At 40.4% G+C, this 21,664-nt stretch overlaps 1 protein-coding gene across 1 annotated transcript in view; it reads left to right on the top strand.

Annotated features, from left to right (window-relative positions):
- Nucleotides 1-254: 254 nt before the first annotated feature.
- ABCC8 (ATP binding cassette subfamily C member 8) overlaps nucleotides 255-21,664 on the top strand; it is a 69,159-nt gene continuing 47,749 nt past the window's right edge. Inside the window, exons 1-9 of the mRNA XM_068148097.1 lie at nucleotides 255-450; nucleotides 1,796-1,937; nucleotides 4,626-4,747; nucleotides 7,328-7,494; nucleotides 9,110-9,352; nucleotides 10,151-10,339; nucleotides 13,491-13,655; nucleotides 15,650-15,805; nucleotides 21,023-21,157. Coding sequence (XP_068004198.1) covers nucleotides 255-450; nucleotides 1,796-1,937; nucleotides 4,626-4,747; nucleotides 7,328-7,494; nucleotides 9,110-9,352; nucleotides 10,151-10,339; nucleotides 13,491-13,655; nucleotides 15,650-15,805; nucleotides 21,023-21,157 — 1,515 coding nt within the window. The remainder of the gene's footprint in view (nucleotides 451-1,795; nucleotides 1,938-4,625; nucleotides 4,748-7,327; nucleotides 7,495-9,109; nucleotides 9,353-10,150; nucleotides 10,340-13,490; nucleotides 13,656-15,649; nucleotides 15,806-21,022; nucleotides 21,158-21,664) is intronic.

Below are 21,664 nucleotides of genomic sequence, written 5' to 3'. Positions count from 1 at the left end.
GGTATACATAAAACCGCCTAGTGAATGATGTGGATCGCCCTCAAAGTGGCGGTCCGATGTCCGAATACTGCCGACAGTCCCGATGGATAAGGAGTTCTGCTGGAGCTCATCGGGCGGGGTGGGGCGGAGCTGAGCTGAGCTGGAGGCGAGGCGGAGTTTGGGGGCGGGCTCGATGCCGGTGCGCGGCTGCTGCTGGCCGCAGGTGCGGGCAGAGCTGTCTCCGCCACCGCGCAGCCCGCGCCGGCCCCGCCTGGATGTGCGCGGAGGTGGAGGCGGCGCCGGGCTGCGTGCAGGGTCCCGCCATGGCCTTGGCTTTCTGCGGCGACGAGGGCAACTCCACTGCCTACAACGTGGACCACGGCGTGCTCAACAACGGCTGTTTCGTGGACGCGCTCAACGTGGTGCCGCACGTCTTCCTGCTGTTCATCACCTTCCCCATCCTCTTCATCGGTGAGTGCCTGCGGGGCTCCCGTGGCCGCCTGTGCCTCGCCTTCTGCCTTCCCCTGTTGTTCTGCAAGCTCCGCTCTCCGGTCTTGCTTTGTCTTGTCCTCCCCCGGTCCTCCCCCGCCCCTTTATTTCTTGCTCTGGGTTCCCCACGCTTTGCTGTGTCGCTTGTGTCGTGTTATTCCCCCCGCTTGTCTGGCATGGCCTTGCCGTGTTCCCTCCAGCCTGGCCTGACCCGTGTAGCTCGGTCCCCGCCGCGCAGCAGTGCGGGAGCCTGCGGAGGATGCCAGGAGGCGGCGCGGACTCCGGGATGCTTCGGGGAGCGCCTTTCCCAGGGCTGCCCCCGCACCGCCCCCGTAGGCGGCTCTCCGCTTCTGGCCGCGCTTGCCCCTTTCTCGCTGCTGGGGCTTTTGGAGGGGCTCCCTGCAGGCGATATCCCCTGGGAGGGGTGGCTTAGGTGCTGGAGGAGGCTGCAGGTCATGCCTAGCAGTGCGGGAAGCAAAATAACTGTTCTTTAAAGTGTAGCAAACCTGGTGGGTAAGTCTTAAATTATCAGATGATGCTCCCTGCAATTACGGAAGAGTTTCAGGCTCCGGGCAGCCCCCTCATTGCCGGGAGTGACTGGGTGGGCTGCCCGGCTGCTGCAACTCTTGCCATATCCGCAGCAGATATTATTTGATAGCATAAAACTGGGGTTACCAGTAGGTGGCCCGCTGGTTTAATACATGTGACTGTGACTCCTCCGAGTACCTTTCTGCCCAGCCCGGTCTGTCCTCTAGATAGCCGGGGCACAAATGGTGTGACTTAACCACTAGTTTTATTCATCCTAAAAGGTCCAGTGCTGAAATAACGGTACAGCTGTTAACACGTGGTCAGCTGGAGAACTGTTTAGGGTAATCTGGCTTTCTCAATGCTGCTAGTTTTTATCTGCATTAATAGAATGAGTTAGTCTTAAAAAAAAAGGTCAACTCGTGTAAGTTCTTTAATGAAATACACTGGAATAAAGAAATTATTATATGCATATTTGTTCAAATGTTCAGTTGTTCATTTAAACTGTTCATATATTTGAAAGATACGTAATGGATGTAATTACATGACAGTAAGTTGCTAGAAGTATAGGAATTCAAGGCTTTTCCTTGTCTGTGTTGCTGATACAAATATGTATTCAACATTTAAATACATGCATGTTTAACAAATGAGTTGTGTCAACTTCAGTGCACTGGTTTGTTATACATATGCTTTTCTGTATGCAGGAGCTTTGTGTGTCACTCCAGTTGCTACGAAAGCTCTTAACAATAATTTAATTATTTAATAATTAGTAATAACTTAATAATTTTCTTTTCCTGCTTAGGATGGGGAAGTCAGAGTTCCAAAGTACATATACATCATAGCACATGGCTTCATTTTCCTGGCCACAATTTACGCTGGATATTGACTTTTATCCTCTTGTTTGTGCTGGTGTGTGAAATTGCAGAGGGCATAGTGTCTGATGGGTAAGTGGATGTCTACCTTCTGATGCATTGAGCATTTTAAAGGTTTCAGGGTAATTTTTTTTGTCCCTGTCTAAATTCTTATCTAGACCATATTTCTTGTGGTTACAATCTGTGTTCTTGGTGATTAACCTACCGACCTTGTATCAGAAATTCCACAGACCCTGCCAAGTTATGTGCACACGCACACTGACCTTAATCATTTTTTAGTTCAGCTTAATGACACTATCTTTCCAAAGAGTAATCACAGCTAAATCCTAACAACTAAAGCAGATGGTGACATTTTCATGATATGTTTTATGTCCAAGGACCCAGTCCCACAGTCCTTACTGACAGAATTCCCATGTGCAGAGTAGATCATTCCCCTGCAAGCTGAATTGTGCTCATCTTAATAAAAGGAATGGGTCTATTGGACACATGCTCTTTTGCATACCCTATAGAGGCTCTTCTGATGGCTGTGCAGTACACCTCATCTGTTACCTTGTGCAGAGTACCTCACATTGTGTGAGCATGATGCATCAGCTGTTACTCAATTTAGGATTTCTTTAGAAGTAATCTGTGGGGGGAAAACAGTCCAAGTAAAACAAGTGATACAGAAGAGGGATTTATTATATAAAAAAAAAGCATATTCTCTGTAACACTGACTATGATCATCTTCTAAAGGAAGGTCTGATTTTCATAACTGCTATGAATTTTCAGCTCAGTGATTATAAAGTTGAAGCTCCTCATTAAATAGAACAAAGCCCCACTGCTTGTCCATCTGTATGGCAATTCTCCACTAACCAGTGTGAAAGGCACTGCAGTATTCTGCTGTAGAAGCTGATATCATCATTATTGTTGTAACTTCTATACAAAATATATAGGTAGGATGTTTCTTAGTGCTAGTTTTTAAAAAGGAATCTCTTTTCCTTCTTATTCAGTGTTGGGATGCTCAGAGCAAAATCTGCTTTGAATTTTCTGTTTTATTTTACTCTTCAGCAGTTGTCTTTTATTTTACTTTACCCTTCTCATTATGTTTATTTGCTGTTTAACTTGACTCAGAGTGCTACTGTTAAGTACTAAGTGTCACCTGATGAGAATCAAAGCTCCTAGCTGTAACTGGGGGAGTGCCAGCCCACAGTCCTGCCTCCTGAGCACTCAGCAGGCTAGTAAGTGCTCAAGTGAGTAAATGCAGATTTTGAGATTCATCAGCTTTTTAAGACTAAAATGGATCATGTTGGTAAGTCCTTTTGACAGCAGTAGAGTACCATCAGTTTCAGCACCTCAGCAATAGATGCAGCCTATTGCAGATATGGTTGTATCAGAGAATTCCAGCAACTTCTGTCTTAAATGAATAAATTCTAAAATAAAACAAGCAACAACAAAAAAAACGCAAAACCACCAAGCCTCCCACTCTTGCAGTGTAACCTACTGAAGCTTAGGCTGCGTCAAATCTGTTCTTGTTGCTTATTTTTCCTTACTCAGAATTCAGCCTTGGCACACAAAACTCCTGGCATTACTGGGAGATCAGACTGGAGGACCTTATTTGCTGTACACAGGTACAGCTAATTGCCGACAAAAGGAGTTAAGTGTTCGCGACACAGGTTGTCAGCATGCCTCTCCAGCCAGCTCTCTAGAGTACACCACAATGTCCATGTGAGGGAAGGCTTTCCTTTCCTTGTTCTGCTACAAGGTCCTCCTGAGCTCTTACGGATCTGTTAGACATTTGGGATGTTCTTCCCTCAGAAATGTGATGTCCCATGATGACCTTCAGTTCCCTGATAGCATGGCTCTTTTTGTCCCTCCAAACTACGCAAAGCTAGCTCTTGCAGCATCAGGAACAAATCCAGAGATGCTAACTTATTTTCCATGAGATTCAGAGGACGAACTGTGAATTTCCCTGAGAGTTTGTGTCCTGAAGGTCTTCCTTTTGGTGCTCTTTTGGAGTGGATTGGGAGACAAAGGGAATAGTACTTCTTAACAACACAGGACACTTCATTGATTTTGTGGGAGATAGAGAAATGTAAGAGAAGGTGACATGTAGGAAGGAAGGGGGGGGCGGGAGGGGGGGGCGGGAGGGGGGGCTGGGGGAAGGTGATTCTTCCCAACTCTGCACAAACCAACAACATTACCCAACAATTCTCATATCCCAAAGTGCTGCAGCTGGCAGGATCCCCTCTGCTGCTACTTGAAGCAATGTCAAGAGAGTTCTGCTTTATAGGACAAAGCTTAGAGGTCTGTGATTCTGTTGTAGGTTTTGTTTGTTGGCTGAAAACACAGATCACTGTAAGTACTTCCTACGCTGTGGTGCTGTTCCTTCTCCCAGACTGGAAAAAAGAAAATAAAATGTTTCTATAGAAAATCTTCAAGTGTGCTATCGGTTGGTCATATCTGCATATTTTGATGGACAGCTCCCAAACTAGTTTAGCTTAAATTAACTTTTCTCATTTTGGAGCTGAGCTGCTTATCCTAATTTAAACAACATTCCAGATGATTTCAGTAGGAATGAACATATCTGACTTTCAGCACAGGGGAAGAATTTGAAATCCCACTACGTCATTTAAGAGCATAAATCCTATTGAAAATAGGAGAGATCTGCATCCATAACTCATTGTAGGAAATTGGATGTCAGGGCTGGGCACAGAATATAATTAACAAATTAAAAGCCAAGAGGGTTTGATTTTAATAGTTGTTCATTTCTTTCTTTTTAAGGGTATCTGAGTCTCGCCATCTGCACCTGTACATGCCAGCTGGGATGGCCTTCTTGGCAGCCATCACATCAGTTGTCTATTACCATAACATTGAGACATCTAACTTCCCCAAGTTGTTAATTGGTATGTCTCACAACTTACAAGACTGGGAAATCTGACTGTGGTACTGTGTGTCAGCTCATTCTGTGGCAGGTTGTGACAATCTCAGTGCTGCCTTGTGTGGATAAAGCTATATGTGTACTATGGTCTGCTGGCTGCTGTTACTGGACTCAGTTTGGATTTTTCCTGAGCCAGTTCATTGTTCTCAGTGCTTGTCACTTCTAGTAGTGTTCTATATGGACCTATTGGCCCATTGGCTTCTTGGGAAAATGGGATTTGTGAGAGAAGTAGATCAAATTCTTTGTGAAAAGATACCCAAACCTCCCTCTTGTCAGTGTGTTGCATTTAAGCACAGTTTATGGTTTTGTGGGTGTTTGGTTTTTTTCAGAGGTATAATGCCATGTTTAATAATCGAGTATCACTACCACATTCCTACTGTTAAGTCATTGAGAAGGGAGCACAAATGTGCAACTGGTAGTCAAGTACCTTGCTTTGCATAATTCTTTCTCTGTAGCAATCCTGTTATGATAATTTTGTTCAGTATTTAGAGTGCTGATGCTGGGCAAGCTCTGGACACTACTTGAATAGTAAATAGTTATACCAGTGAATGCCAACACTTAAGTGTTATTGGCACATATGTTAATAATCTTGACCTTTTTTTTCAAGAATTTTTGGAGAATAGACTCCTGTAAAATCCACAATTTTAACAGCTAAGTCATAGGCAAGAAAGAAAAGTAGACAACAGGCTTTTCCACTTAGTCTGATTTAAGTTTTAATCCAAAGTCTTTGCAAGCTGATGCCCTTTGATTTATTTTTTTTTAAATTCTTGACCTTTTTTTTTTCTTGTCTCATGTTTGAGAGAGAGCCTAAACCAGATGTTTCTAGAAGTATCCATCCTTTGTTCTTGACTATACGTGTATTATTACACAACTGTGAATGTTATCATCTTCCAGTGTTAATTGCAATACTCTATGTTGACGTCTGGGATTAGGTGATGATAACTTTATGTGAATTAGCTTAGTATGAGATAGTTAAATTATACCTATATTTAGAGATCAACCCACTAGAGTGCAGTGTGGCCATGACTTTTCTCTTAGAGTCTAAGACAAATGAGGTAAATTTGAACCATGAGGAAGAGCTGAAGTTTGGGCTTAACGTTTTGCTGAGTGTATGAGACAGGAAACCAAAAGATGGTTCCTAGTTTATAAAATCTTGTAGATAAGGACTAACGCTACACAAATAGAGTAAAGGAAGTGACTTGATACAGCATGTTCTGCTGTATCTGACTATCAGTGAAGTCCACTCAACTCCAGGGCATCTGCTTCATCCACAGTAACAAGGGCTATGCTTGCAGAGTTGGTAACTGTATAAAGCAAAGGCTAACCAAGTCTTATCCAAAACTTACTAAATGGGCAGTATCCAATGCAGTGGAGAAGACCCTTAAAAACCTGTTAATTAATTCTGAACAGGATAGAATTTTCCAGTCCTGTGGAACTTTGAGATGATGTTGGCTTTTTTAACTTTTTTTTTTCCCTACGTTGTACCTTGAAGAAATCAAGTCCATTTGTAGCTCCTCATAAATAAGCAAGGGGCAGATACCATACCAGACCTGGGGATTAACACGTTCCCTTGGGGTATGCAGGACAAGGACACAAAGTTCCTGCACTGATCCTGCTTCTCAACTTTATACCCAGGCTGTTGGCTGGTTCAGAGTAGTCATTATCTCTTATTAAGAAAAAAAAAAAATGACAGTTTGGAATATTTATTCTTTGAAGCTAAAATAGGTAGTTATAACAAGCATGACTCTTCCTGTGTAGTGCTGCTTATTGGGGTACTCCAGTAGTAAAGCTACTTCTGGTGTTCTTTGCACACTGTTGCAGGATGGGTGCATAATAGCTGTACAGTTTAGCAGGACAAATTTTAGAACAGTTTTCATACTGAATTGGAAACATCTGCTTGCTTTCTCAACCTCCAAAGTACACAACTGAATATGAGAATCTTTATGAGTTCATGAGCTAGTTTACTTGTTTTGTAGCTCAATAAACCTCAGAAATTGGACAGTTGGAGAAAGTAATGAAACAATAGGACTTTGATGCTTTTAATCTGAAAGGGATACTAGTATGGCATTGATATTTATTTATTTTAAGAAAGCTGTCCTGTTTTGAACCAGTTGTAATTGTAGGACTGCTTTACAATTCCTGATAGTAATCAGAGGGAATGAGATATTTTCATTCAAACCTAATTTATAGCAGTCTTGTAGCATTCACCAAATTTGAAGGGCCTCATTCACCGCCTTCACTTGTGGGGCAGTTCCCTGCCTTGAACTCATTATGTGGGTGCATGTTTACAACAGATGAAAATTTCCTTCTGCAGATTTCACTTTGTAAAACTTCCCAAATATCACTAAATCCAATAGGAGAAGCATTTGCAACTAATAATATCTTAATATTTCCATGTTTGTGGAATTGAATTTGGCTTCTGTTTTGACATGAGAAGGTCACTCTCTGGTTTTTATTTTTTCTTGTGCGTTATTTCTGGATATTTATTATGCTATTGTGTATTTTTGCAACTGTGGAGCTGATGTACTTGATTTTCCCCTTACAGCATTACTGTTCTACTGGACTTTGGCTTTCATAACTAAAACCATCAAATTTGTAAAGTTCTGTGATAATGGGGTTGGATTTTCTCAGCTTCGATTTTGCCTCACAGGACTTCTGGTTGTTCTTTATGGAATGCTACTAGCTGTAGAAATTAATGTCATCAGGGTGAGGGTAAGTTACTCTCCTGCACACTATAAAAACATCTAAGTGTCCTATAACCATAAAAGTCTCCTGCTGTGTTTTTTGTTGTTTTAATTTGTTGTTGTTTGGAGGGGTATTCTCATTTCCGGGTACTTAGTGTAAAATGCATTTCTAAAGGAGAGAGAAAATCCAGTTAGAAAGAGAAAAATATTTGCAGATCAAAGGCTAATGTAATTTCATTAGGCTAGATGAATCCATCATTTCAAAAAAATGCCAGACTCCATTGTAGTTAAATTAAGATGAATTTCACCTGTTCAACTTCTATTTTAAAATGTCTATCACAATTCACAGTCCCAGTCATCAGGACCAAGTATTTCTGATGCAAGGAAAGTCTGGGTGAAAGGAATCATCTGCTCTATGGGAGAATATCTCAGGCACACAAATAACATCCCTTATTCTCCAGGAGACAATCACAATAAGTGATTTACTGGAGAAACTGGGACTGCTATCAAACCTCCCTGCTATATATGTATATTTTTTCCCTCTGTGGTTATAATCCAAAATGAGAAATAGATTTGGAGACTGCTGGATATATAAATACTGACGTTCTTCCTTTCACCTGTCCATCACTTGACTGTGTACAAATTAAACTTGGTCTCTGGAGGAAAAGAAACTTTTCTATGGAAATTTTCTTGTCACTTCTCTCACATCGGTATGTGACTCTTTCCATTAACTCACTGAGCAGTATGGATTTTTCTTACTGTCTGTTGTGTCTATGGCAGAGTTTGGACAGCCAGGTTTGTTGCTACAGCTGGAGGAGGAAAGGATTGGGGTGCACGGAGAGCTCACCACTGCAGAGGTGGGAGAAAATAAAAATAAGGGTTAAGGCCTCTGTGCCAGCAGAAACAGCAGGCATTAGCCTCACCTGTTTTTTTTTCCTCTTACCTTCCCCCATCTTCTACCAGAAGACAGAAGATTGACTTGTTTGACTTTCACTCCCAGCTGTATTGCCTATCTTCTTTCTGCTGTTCCCATTGTTCTTGTAGATAGCCTTTCCCAAGCCTTCAGCATTTCTTTTAGGATCTGTGCACTGTTTCTCTTTGTATGATTGGAGAAAAGATATCAGTGAAGCATATCCAGAAATCCTATTAAGATTAAAAGGATTTAGGGGCAGTCAGGTATTAAATGACTGAGTACTTTTCAGAAGGAAAAGGTTTATTTTTTAAGAGGCTTGACTTTGCATTTGCAAAAGTGAGCAATGCCTGAAAAAAGTTTTATCTTGACAATAGCAAATCCTTATCAGTCTGCCCTTGCTCTCAGTGGCTTAAATGCCAGAAAAACATTTCCTAGTGCCATATGCAGCCTCCAGTGCAGTGCTTTCCCAGATCTACTCAGGCCAGCATAGGTGGCTGCATGTTCTTAGCTAATTACAGGTGAGGCAGCATGATGGGAGGGTGAATGACTGAAAAACTCAGGGCTGGGCTTAAGCTAGTGTGTTCTATGGGGTACTCTCTGGAACTGAGGGGGCTGTGCTACTTGAAATGTAAGGTGAGAATTATTTTCCTGCATTAATGCAAATGAACTTCCATTTTCCATGCATTTAGTGTGATTCTTTTGGGTTGTTTTGTATTTTTCTGAATTTTAGAGGTATGTTTTCTTCAAAACTCCCAAAGAAGTTAAACCTCCTGAGGACCTCCAGGACCTTGGCGTTCGATTCTTACAGCCGTTTGTGAATCTGTTATCCAAAGGAACATACTGGTGGATGAATACATTCATCAAGACTGCCCATAAAAAACCAATAGACTTGAAAACGATAGGCAAGCTTCCCATTGCTATGAGAGCTCTGACCAATTACATTCGCCTTAATGAAGCCTTCGAAGCACAGAAGGTAGGCAAAGCAGGGATTTATGTCTCTGCTGACTCAATGCTTGTGTTTTTCATTACTTTTTATGCTGTGAACATGATATAAGACTTTACAGACAGGATGCAAATGAAGGATCCCCATTAGCATAGCTTTCCATAAACAGAGAGATCACATCCTCAGTTGTACCTTGTACAAATAATGACATTTCTCTAAGCATGTATGTCAAACAATTACTAGTTACATGTGTGCACAATCCATGTCGTCTCTCTCGTCTGCTGTGGAAAGCAGTTATGGACTGTATTCACACAACACCATTATTCTTCTTAATTAGATGCTGGAATCGTTCATTTACAGAGTCAATCAGATGTCATAGGATAATATTTATTTCCTGTGTTATTTCAGTTACTGTTTGTCTGTAGGAGACTTTAGAGCTGAAGCAACATCAGCTCAGATTCTCTTTGATTCCCTGGTGAGAGCTGAGTGTATTTAGAATTTTAAGAGAAATCTTTTGCATCCTTTCTAAGAAGACAGTAGGTTACTAGTCTCTGTGTCCCCAGGAAAACAAAGCCTCCCTCTTTTCACTTTTCTCCCTCAGCAAGCCACAAATAAAACACTTACTTGGAGAAGAGTGCAAATAATGCTTTGTTCTGATTCTAAAAAGGAAAAAGAAACAGTTGTGGTTCCTGTGCTTTTTTAGCTTTAAGATTGCAACTTCTTGTCACAGAACTGAAGCGGGGATAAAAGTACCAATCATTCATCAGACCTGAGGTTAATGTATAACATCATCCTTACTACTGAGTTGTTTTTTTTCATTCTGAACAGAACAAAAGGTCATCATCGCCACAAGGATCCAGATCGATTTGGCGTGCTCTCTGCTGTGCTTTTGGAAGACCCTTGCTTCTCAGCAGCACGTTCCGTATCCTGGCTGACTTGCTTGGATTTGCTGGTCCGCTCTGCATCTCTGGGATTGTTCATAATGTTGGAAAAGGAAATAACACCATCCGCCCACAGGTACTTCCAAGTGTCATAAAAACAGAGGAGTCAAAAACGTAATGCTATGACTATGGATGGCCTCAGTAAAGAAAGTGACTCTGCAGTGCATTTGTGAATGCTAGAATGACAGTAAATATGTACTGCCTATTACTCACTGTTAGAGTGTGATGGGGAGCAAAGCAGGTAACCCACGCATCTAGTCAGGCTTGAAGTCTGGAAAATTACTTCAGTCAAGATAACAGTCAAAAGTGTCCAAAACTCAGTAATATCAAGGATTTTATGAACAGTCTTGAGAAGAAACTGTATGTGAGTGCTTTTCAGAAGGGAAAAAGTGTGTTTTCAATAGGCTGGCCTTTTCGTCTCCAAAAATTAGTCATATCTGAGAGAATTAAAGCAGGGTTTGGTCATCATAATAAAATGACAAGTTATTTAACTGTGACAAAGAATTTCCACTAGTGTCTTTGGGGAGGTTAGTTCTGGAAGATCAAAAGATATTTATTTTTAAAGGATGCTACTGAAATGCATGTTCTAGAAAATAAAATCAGTCATACTTCTTGATTAATGAAAAATAAAATATATGCACACTCTCAGGAAGCATTTTCTCATTATAAGATGAGGTTGCCCAGGCTGAATTTCTTTGAGAAAGATCAGTTTATTTCTGCAGCTCACTTACTGTTTGATGTAAGACTTCGTTTTCGAAGTCTGTTGACACTAATGGAAATATACCCATTAACTCAAGTACACTTTGGATTAGGTCCACTGTAAATAGTGAAATACATCAGATGCATTGCAGAAAATTTAACAAAGGCCTTAGGCTAAAATTAATTGTTTATCCATTTTGCAATCCTTATCCTAATATTTGGAAACTTTAATATAGCAAGTAGATTCAGGGGAGGCCAGTTCAGGCAGGAAATTAAAAAAATTAAGTTTTCAGGGCTATGTTGCAGCAAAGTACTGCAGAAGCTTTTGAGCTCTGCTTCTTGATGATTTGTTTGGAATGCTGCTTTAGCTGAAATGATACCAAATCACAGTTTATAGCTTATCCTATTTCATTTTCCTATTATGGTGTCAGTGGTGCGTCTCTGTGAAACAGCTCAGGTCTGATCCCTACAGGCCCTAAAGAGGGGCCTTATCCAGCCCTGACATCCTCACTGTGTCTAAGATGTACCCTCATCATCATTGTCATTTACATTGGGGATCACCTAACAGCAATATTCACTGATGATGATAGTCTGAGTGGCACTGAAGGGTGTATTTCACCTTTGCCTGGCTTATGTGAATTGCTTTTATGTAAAGAGGCCAATTATATTGTTTTCCTGGTCAGAGGCTAATTGCAGTGTCGTTCATGTAATTTTGAAAATTGCTTTTGCTGGATTAGATGAAAAATTTTCTGAAATGCATGAAGGCTTTCTGTTCAAACCACCTGTAACCAGACTGGGGTGTTCAGGAAAGCTCCCACATAGCTAGCCAGCTGGGTCTGCTCTGGAAAAAGGTGCACCATCTCTACTGATAGGAGTGTTACATCCTTATTTGTAATCACTCAAAAAAGGAGAACTTCACCCTATTAAGTGTTTGCTTCTGAGAGCCACATGGGTATGAGAGAGGCCTTCTAAAACATTGCCTTAGGAAGGCAAAGATAAGGTGTCAGATGTGCTGCTGAGTTTGAGGACGTTGGAAAGACTTGCCATACAGTGGGATAGAATTGGGCAAACAAAGTAAGGTGCAAGTGGAGTGGGGAGCATCTTCTACTCATCCCTTGTATTGACAAGTCTTAATTTTAAGTAGTTTAGGTTGAGGAGATGTTGAAATGAGTCACCCTTGTCTTCCAAACACAATTTGTTTATGAAATTGAAGGCAAAGAGATAAATCCTAAAACAGAGTATTTGCTCTAATCTTCAGACCCTTTGTGACAGATATAAACTACTATGGAGCTGGAACTCTGAGATCACATGGGTGTCACAAGCAGTATTAACTGCTATAGAGCATGACAGCATCTTAAATTCTGTCACGCTCTTCATTTTTATTTATAACTCCAGCATCAATATTTATGGTCACCCCAGAACATTCTTATGGCATGAATTTCTCTGGGTGTTAATCACTTCACACCTAAGAAGAGATTGACAGAATGATAACCTTTATATTTTGCTGGTAGCATCTTCCATATTGCAATGCTAGATTAAGCAGTTCCAGTATTAGGAGTATCTGCTAACAGCACATTCAAATGTTGCACCAAACCTCATTATTTAAAATAAGTTTAGTCTCTGTACTAACTTGTGTGGGATTTCTAGGAACAGTTAACTGCAAGGTGCAGATCAGATCTAATAGCTTCTACAGACAGTGAGAGTTTGTGAAATACAGTTTATTAAATGCTATAGCAGCCTTGATATCAGCAACAGCAAAGGAACTATGTAGGCCAGAAGAAATGTGTGAAGCAAGGAACACAGCTGGAGTGTAAATGATAAGAAGCCCTGAGAGGGAATGGAAAGAGGTGTCTTCCTGTTGTGTCAGTATAAGCAAAGTTTTGAAGGAGCCAAGGGTAGAAAGATAAGCAGCCAAGGAAGATCAGAGGCATTTTAGTTCCATAAGGCTTCACAAGGAAAGCTAGCCTCACAGCTAGTTGTGGCACCTAAAGTGTCAGCTTGTTAAATGTGATCTAGAATAAGTGCACTGCTTTCCCAGCAAGCTATAGACATGCTTCAAAATGCACTTTGGTGAACTTGCTGGAGGTAATGACCCTAAGTAAAATTGCAAAACAAGATGTTGCAAACCAAAATAACATGTAGTTCCAGGAGTTGGAAGGATGGGGTTTCAGCTGGTTGTGAGGGTCATTTTAGTGTTCACTGACCTGAAGTGATAAAATAAGGAGACTCATATCTCTGAAAGGATGTCTCCTAGTCAGTGGGCAGTGCACATCATTTAGCAATGGCCATATGGAGTTACTCAGTGTCCTAGCATTTTGGAAGGACATCAGAAATCTTATAGGTGTCATTCTGCATTTAAGTAAAACTTACTGAATTGGTACATTATATGACTGTTTCCTTAAACTGATAAACTGTGAGGTTGGCAGCACTTTCAAGGTAATAAACTGTAGCTACCTCTGCTAATTAATTGTGCAAAGCTGATAACTCAACTACCATTACATCTGATTTCTACTTGTTTTTTTTTATAGATTAAAATCCTTGGTGTTTTCTTTATTTCATCTCAAGAGTTCCTCTCCAATGCTTATGTTTTGGCTGTGCTCTTGTTTTTTGCCCTTCTCTTGCAAAGGACATTTCTCCAAGCATCATACTACGTTGCTATTGAAACGGGAATCAACTTGAGAGGTGCAATACAGGTAGCTGATATTGAGTAACTAATTATTATTAATTAATCTATTTTAGTACCATCATGTCTATTTGTAAACACCAATTAGAGGTTTTAAATTCCAAAATGCATCTCTCCTAAAATGTGTTGTGTGTTGCATATAACCATTGCCATTAAAGTCTGTGTTATCTTGGACCTGCATTCTTTTTCCTCTGCAGCTTCTTTGATGATCTGATATAAACATTTATTTATAATATCTTAATGCTGTATTTCTTGTTACCTTTGAACATAAATTTGCTGACAGGAAAGCTGAATGTAACTTTTGAAATAATTTAGGTTGTGAATTATACCTTTTCTATCTCAAAGGTGAATCTTTGTAACACCCTGTGCAAATAATACAGCTTTAAATATTCTTAGAAGTATACCTGGGACAATGTTATGTTGTATTCCTTATACCTGAAGTAGTGTCTTATTCTGTGGGTCGTGCCACAAAATCTACCAGGTGTTGTGGACTCTGTAATTACTGAACAGAAGTAAGATGGTTAAAATGGAGTCCAAAATCGCTGTAGAACTGTGGACAGCAGATCAAAGCTTTACATAGTATACAAAGCTCTGTGCCTGGAAATGAGAGCATTAGGGGTAAGATTACAATGTGATATTGCCAAGTGCACTGGCTGAAATCTACCCTCTGACAGCTTCAAAGCCAGCCTTAAGTTAGGCTATTTATCCACCAAACTACATGTATCCTGTGAGAGTCTGTGTGATGGATGGATGCTTTCAATAGCTCTGTAATTGTTTAATCTTCTTTTGATCTTACACTTGGAGACAATTTTCAGCTGCCAGACTTCTTGAATCCATCCACTGGTTTTCCCTTAATAGTGTGAAGTAGAAAATTCCTGAAGAAACAAAATTTGATTCAAGATATATAGAAAACAATTGCATGTCTTGCATCAAGCAGAAGAGCTGCAACTAACCAAAACACACATGAAGTGTTACACCCCTAAGTGTAAAAGGGGTATTGTCAGAAAATAGGGATACATTAATTTTGTTTAAGAAAAGCTTTGTGTTCTCTGCACTGGGTATTACCCTGAGGCCCAGATAACACAAGCAGTCAGACCATTCAAACTGAACAGTGTAGCCATCACTCTAAGCAGCAGAATTAGTTAGTGTTCATGGCAGTCCCAGTGCCAGGGTTTTTTACTATACTTTTTTCCTATGATTTTTCAATTTTCTTTAAGTCTTCCTATTTCCTCCCCTGTGTAAAACTGCACCTATGCAGCATGCCCTGTATGACTTTATGCTTCACAATGAGTAGTTGGCACTTGGTCCAAAGACACTTACTGAATCAGAGCAGCTCCTGTCAGCTGAGTTTTGTGACTGCAAAGCAGCTCAGTGTAGTCTTTTCCCAAACCATCTGGTAAAAATATACTTTGATTATTGTGTTTTAAGTTATTTTCATACATGGTGCCTGGTTCTGCCCTGAGATAACTACTTAATTCAGTACAGGACCTGTCACATCAGTTCTGTGAAATAAACTTTGTAGTGTTGCTGAGCTCTCCAGCCAAAATGTATCAATGTTCTCAGCCAGGATTGTGGTCTTGTGGCCTGATGAGACCTGAATCAATTGCCAAAGAAAAACAAGAAGAAGGATTATAATATTTTTGAATGTAATGATGTATAGTCCTATTAGCACTAGTTACAGCAATGAGAAGCTGGAGGTACCAGTTTGGGCTTGGGGCCTTTTGGACAGTAAAGGTTTCATTCTCTTGCGGATTTGCAGAGGTGCAAAAAGGGAGTGCTGAGACAACCATTGTGTACCTAACTGCACTGTGCCCTTTCTGGGCAAATACTAAGACAGTAGCTTAAAATTTTCACTGTAACAAAGAAAGCCAAGCCTTATGCTCTTCATTCAAGTTACTGGGAATGTTGTTTTCCCTTAGCATGCTGCACTACACCTGTGTTTTAGATGGAACCAGAAATCCTATTTTATTTCTGAATGTTAACACATCTTGATCTCTCTTCCAGACAAAAATATACAATAAAATTATGCAGCTTTCAACCTCTAACATGTCTATGGGGGAGATGACTGCAGGCCAGATCTGTAACCTGGTTGCCATAGACGCAAATCAGCTGATGTGGTTCTTTTTCCTCTGCCCTAACCTTTGGGCTATGCCAGTACAGGTAAGGCGTTTGAGCGTGCTTTTGTTACTAATGTGCCTCAGTCTGTAGTGATTGATTGCTTATCAATTTTATGAAGGTAGACATATTGAAGAAGTTAAAGAATAACTTTAAATCACATTCAAGCTGTTAATATTATCTAGAAACTCTGTATGTATACTCCACATCTGTGACAGGACTCTAGGTATTTAGGGTTGCATTAGGATCTTGAGGGCTGCCAAACATGCTTTGCATATGTAACAACTTGAAGGATGCAGCAGGTTGTGCTATTTCAGTGCATTTATTCCATCAGGGAAGTTAACTGCAATGTATTGCAGTCATTTGTCTCCTGAATCCCAGCAGAAGAAAAAGAAATAGCAGTTCATTAAAAAATATGATCACTTAGAGATGATCCTTTGGATATCCCTTCAAACTTACTGCTGCCTCATGGATCACAAATTCTAGCACACAAAATTCCACAGATTTATTTATCTGAAATGTTTGCTACTTTATCACTGGTGTCTTTCATCTCCTGTCTTTAAATACCATTCTCTTCAGTCTTCTTTCCCACGTGTGATGTGGCAAATCACTGTTCTAAGTTGTGCTCAATCGCCTGGTGACTTTTGGTTCCATGTCCTGTAGCCTCAGAGCATTTGTAATGCCCAGTGAAATACAGCTGTGTCTTACTGAGTCTTTAAGGCAAAGAAAGCAGTGTCCTAACTCAGGAGGTACTTTTTTTGATTGATTAACATACACCTAAGCCTGTTGCCCTACTGAACAGGAGTTTGTAGCCAATGTCCTACATAGAAACATGGTGTTTTTACCTCCTTCATTGTTCCAGTTCTCTATATTGTGCATTGTGTCATGTGAATTTGTGGAGCTACTGAAAAACTACTCTGATCAAAGCTAGGCTTTTTTCAGTGCAGCATCATTCCTCTGAGACTCTGAAGTGGTCAGTCTCACTCAATGGCCACAGCATTAATGTAGGTTTATGCTAGTAAAAGGGTAGAGAAGACGAGTAGAAGGAGGTCAGAGCAATCTCAGTATAACTGTAGATCATTTTTCAAAGCTTACCCTTACTGAAACAGTACTCAACTGCAAATTGCTTTGGGAGAGCCAGTACTGAAAGCCGTAGAAACCTCCTGCACTTCCATTTAGGAATTTCCTGAGAAAACTGACAATAAATAAAATAGCTTCTGCATTCTTCCACCTGCTGTGTGTGGTGATGTTGTGGATGCTTCGGTGCTAGCAGTAAATACAGACAAAAGAGGCAGCAGAGTTGAAATTCACAGAGTGTTTTTGAACAGTAATTTCAAACCCATTCATTTTTTAAAGAATATTTTTAAAACATGATGAAAATCCCATTGTGTTCATGTCACAAAGGTGGTCTGGTTCCAGCATTATGGAAAGCCTGATTTGGCTGGCATAGAAGTCAGAAAGCTGCAAGTAATCTACCCAGCCGTGAAGGTTCTTGTCAGAGACAGTGAGTTCTTGAATGCATCTTGTGTCCTTTCTCACAGTCTCTGCCTATGGGGAGTATTTGTTCTTTGGAAAACCAATTAGTGTCTACCCGAAATACTCGGAGTCCTCACACTTCTGCTATATGCTTGAAATCTACTGTGGTACCATATGTCTTTTAGTTTCTCTGTGCTAGTGGGGGTACATTGTTTCCAAGACTGCAGTAGGACCTGGAGGTAAAACAAATCTGTCTGAATCTCTGGTAAAACTCTATCTGACTCCTGGGAGAGTTGTATAAAGCTTGAAATCAGGATAGTAAGATGTAAGCAGCCAGCAGCTTACTAACTGATGGCTTCTTTTAACTGTGCTTTGTGCCCAGGGTTTGTCTTTACGCATGAGCTGTGTGTAATTATGACTGTTAAAATATTAAGATTCTTGTGGTCATACAGGTCACAGTGCAGCTGCATTCACACAGTATAAATGCATTTATTTCTCTCTTATGCAAGATTAACAGCAGCAGGATATAAACTAGTGTTCCCAACCTACTCTACAGAGGTTTATATGCCAGTTAAAAACATTTTACTTGTATTTAAAAAAGGCTGCTGGATACAGGAATTATCAGTAGGAATTTTTCAGAAGGAAATGCTCATTTTTTAACCTCAGTATGGCTTTCTTGAAATTATGGAGGGGGAAAAAATGGGAACCAGGTTATTTTAAAATGGGGGGAAAACAATGATATAGGAACATGTGCTAATATTGATGCCTAATTGTAAAAGAGTAGACAACTGTAATGAGAAAAAAAAAATTAAATATTACATTAAATATGGTTACAGGTTGGCAGATTGTTAGCAGTTCAGTTACCAGAGTGTTTTTTGTCCATTGGCTAGAAGTACCCTGCAGTAAGAAGTCAGTAATTGTATACTGCTAAAATGATATAGCTGTGAGGCCTTAAGAAGAGTCTGCCCCTTTAATGATAACTTCAAGGGTATAAATACTGTTAGGCTTAGTCCCATGTAACTCTGTTAGTAAAACAGGCTGTGAGAGGTATCTGTTTCCTGCATGCTTTTGTAAGACCACTCTGGCAGCTCAAGGTGGTGAGGGCTTTAGTGCAAGCAAGAGTTAAGCCAAATTCATTGGGTGTTCTCTTTAACATTTTGCTCTAAAGTGCCAGAAGTCAAGGACTCCAAAGTTTTTTTCTGAATGCATGCTTGCATTTGTATTAGAACTCACCCTGTTCTCTAGCAGGTCAGGACAATCAGTGCCAAAGCATGCTCCTGTTTTGTTGATGGGGCACACTGCAAGGCGCAGATCAGTGAGTTATGGTGGGCACAAACATTTCTCCAAAACATGTTTCCCCATCAATCATTCAATACCTTGTTTTATGAGGCAGTGACAGCAATTACTGGGTGCTTGAGAGGTGGCTAATAAAAAGCTGAACAAGCTTCATTATCAGTTAAAACAAGGTTTTAATTGTTCTGTAGCTTTTGAATGAACAATCAGTGTTTCAGCCTCCACTGTGGATTCTGTAATTATCCCTGACTTCGAAGGCCTAGCCATTCATGAGGAGTTAGGATTTCTCTACAGACCAGATAATTTGAGCTCCATCTTTACTCTGACTGGAATCAATAGGAGCCTTAAGTTACTGTTTGAAGGCCATTGAAATGTATGAAAAGAGGCCTGAGGATGGCCATAAATTGAAAGATGCCCTCAGCAGGCTTGGCTCTAACCCTGGGAGCAAAGTGAGGCCCTATAGAGGCTTCCATTTCATAAACACCCTTTTGGTTTCATTGTGATTATTAAAAAATCCTGTATTGTCATCTCTGGTTCATTGGCAGGGATAGCTTACAGTTGGAATGAAAGGCCATTTGTCTGTTTCAAAACTGACCACAAAGTAGTGTCTGGCTGAAAGTATTTGCCACCTTATGTAAATAATCAAGACAAACTAACCAGAGCTATTAGGGAATATCTTGCTCATGATATATCTCTCTGGCAGGTAGGAGCTTTGGGATTTTGATGAAAGGGTAGGAAAGTGTTTCATTACACAGTTTTCTGAAAATATGATCATTTCCATCTCAGAAATGTTAATGAGAGCCTTCCCATCTGCCAGATGCTGTCCTCCAGCAGTTCAGATATTAGCTATGTACTGTTTATTCTTGTCTGTGTAGTGTGCAGTATGATAAATATAGAACTACTTGCAAGGTTGCTTACAGATTTCAGCACTTTTCAGATGCAAATATTCACATAATTAAACTGACAATAGATTTTCTTGGCCCATACCTGACAAGTTTGCCCCTATTTGCAATATAATGGAAAACAGGATCAAAGACTGACCCTTTCAATAGGCAGGATGGGAAGGGGTTGGAAGCAGCTGCAAGCCAACAGCTCCCTCAGGATCTAACAGCTAGAACACCTTTCCCCTGTATGTGTGAGAAGCTGAGGCTCTGTTTCTAGTCCCAGACAGTCCCATAATGTCCTTGACAATCAACCAGTAGTGGTGGAAAGCAAGGTTCAGTGTTCTGTGTTGACTTTGTAGTTTTGAACATCGCTGTGCACTGTTCTGTGCTTTCCTCTGAGTGTCTAGATTGCCTGCCCATGACCGAGCAGTTGGGAAAGGACTATCTTGATCTGTAAAGAGCAAGACCATTTCGTGTTCTGGAGGAGAGCTCTGCCTAGCTCTACCCAGGGGTATCTGACACAGCCCTTACAGATTTTCTTTGGCTTCATGCATACTCATGGATTTCCTGACTCCAGATAGAAGCAGATTGCTCACTTACTCATCACTGAAAAAATAAATAATTTACAGTTTAGGCTTTCCTCACACTAGATTTGTGGTGTGTGTACAATAGGACCTTACCTTCATGTTACTGCATATTTCTTAAGTAAATACTGTGGCTCATTTTAAGAGTTCCATTTCAGTTAAATTAATCTGCAAAGGGGCATCAAAGGATTGTTAAGGAAAAAAAAAAAATCTGCATTATCTTGGTGTGCCTTAAATTCATGAAAATGTCAAAATGGAAATGTGGAAATGGAGGACTTCATTTTTCTTCATGGAAACATCCAGTTCTCATCAATATGTGTGAGAATGGATGAGCTTGTGACTACTGAGCTTCAAAATGATGGAAGGTAGTGTTTCTACGAAGATTAGGAGAGTATGTAAATATAGCAAGACAGTAGATAATGCTTTAAGGAAATATCCAATTTATCCTTTCTTTAATGAAGGGAAATGATGTATGAAATTAGCTTTCTATCATTATGTCTTCTGATTAATCTATTGGCCTAAATGGATAAGTATGTAGAGTGTGGGTGCTCCAGATTGTGCAGGAGCCAGTCATTAGAGTAGTGGTAATTAACATTTGGTGGCTTCTGTATCTTGTTTGCATTTCTTGAGCTGCTTACAGGAACCCTTTCCATCCAGGCTATGGCTCCAAAGACAAGCCATTCTTTTCTTAAGCTCTTTCACTAACCTTTTTTGAAGTCATGGCCAGCCTGGTACAGTGCCTCCTTAAAATAATTCCTTGTATGTTTGCTAGAGTTTATTTGAAGTGAAGGCTCTTATTGATAGGATTTATGGTGGCCCTTTTTGGTCCTCTGGTAGAATGATCATACCCCACTGTGCTAATGATGCAGAAAGTATGATGTTTGGGGGGCACAGTTAACTGCAGTGGCCATTGCTTTTGAATGTGCCCTCCAGTTACCCTGTGATTGCTTTTTGTATTGCATACACAAAGTGAAGTCATCCCTAACTTTCAGCCTTCCTCTCATTTGTTTTCTTTACCCAAACAGATAATTGTAGGAGTTCTTCTGCTCTACTACCTTCTTGGAATCAGTGCCTTAATTGGAGCAGCAGTAATCATAGTCCTTGCACCTGTTCAGTACTTTGTAGCCACAAAACTCTCACAGGCCCAGAGAAGTACATTGGTAAGTGTCTTCAAAATCATACATGATATAAGTGAGACCTCTGGAAATTATGCATTGGTCTGTTTGGAACTGCAAAGCCAACTCTGGATATTGATCAAGAACCCATTGTCAAACATTTTGTAATGTTCAAGAATGTGAAAATAGGATAAACATAATCAGTAAAGATGGTGGTTTGGGGGGTTATATTTTTCAACAAGTATGCATTTCCCTAAGAGCAAAGCCAAAAATCTTAAAACCTTTAACGTGCAAATGTGCACTGTCGGTGCAGTCAGATGGTGCACAAATAAGTAACTCATGCAAGGCAAGCTGTCCAAGGGGAAAAGAAGTAGAAATGCTACATCCAAACTCAGATGTATCACAGATGTGGAAATCCATCAAATTGATTTATCTAAATTACCAGCAGACAGTCCTAATTCCTGCAGCACGCTCCTCAGCTGAGGAGCTTAGGCATCTGCCAAGTTCTGAGCTGTTGCTGGATCCCTCACTTGTCTAAATTGTCTGCATCAC

This window comes from Melanerpes formicivorus, unplaced genomic scaffold (assembly GCF_026170545.1).
Source record: "Melanerpes formicivorus ecotype bairdi unplaced genomic scaffold, bMelFor1.0.p_v2 SCAF_16, whole genome shotgun sequence".
NCBI classification, from domain to species: domain Eukaryota; kingdom Metazoa; phylum Chordata; class Aves; order Piciformes; family Picidae; genus Melanerpes; species Melanerpes formicivorus.
The sequence above is the reverse complement of the archived record's forward strand: the minus strand, read 5'-3'. Positions and strand labels throughout refer to the sequence as shown.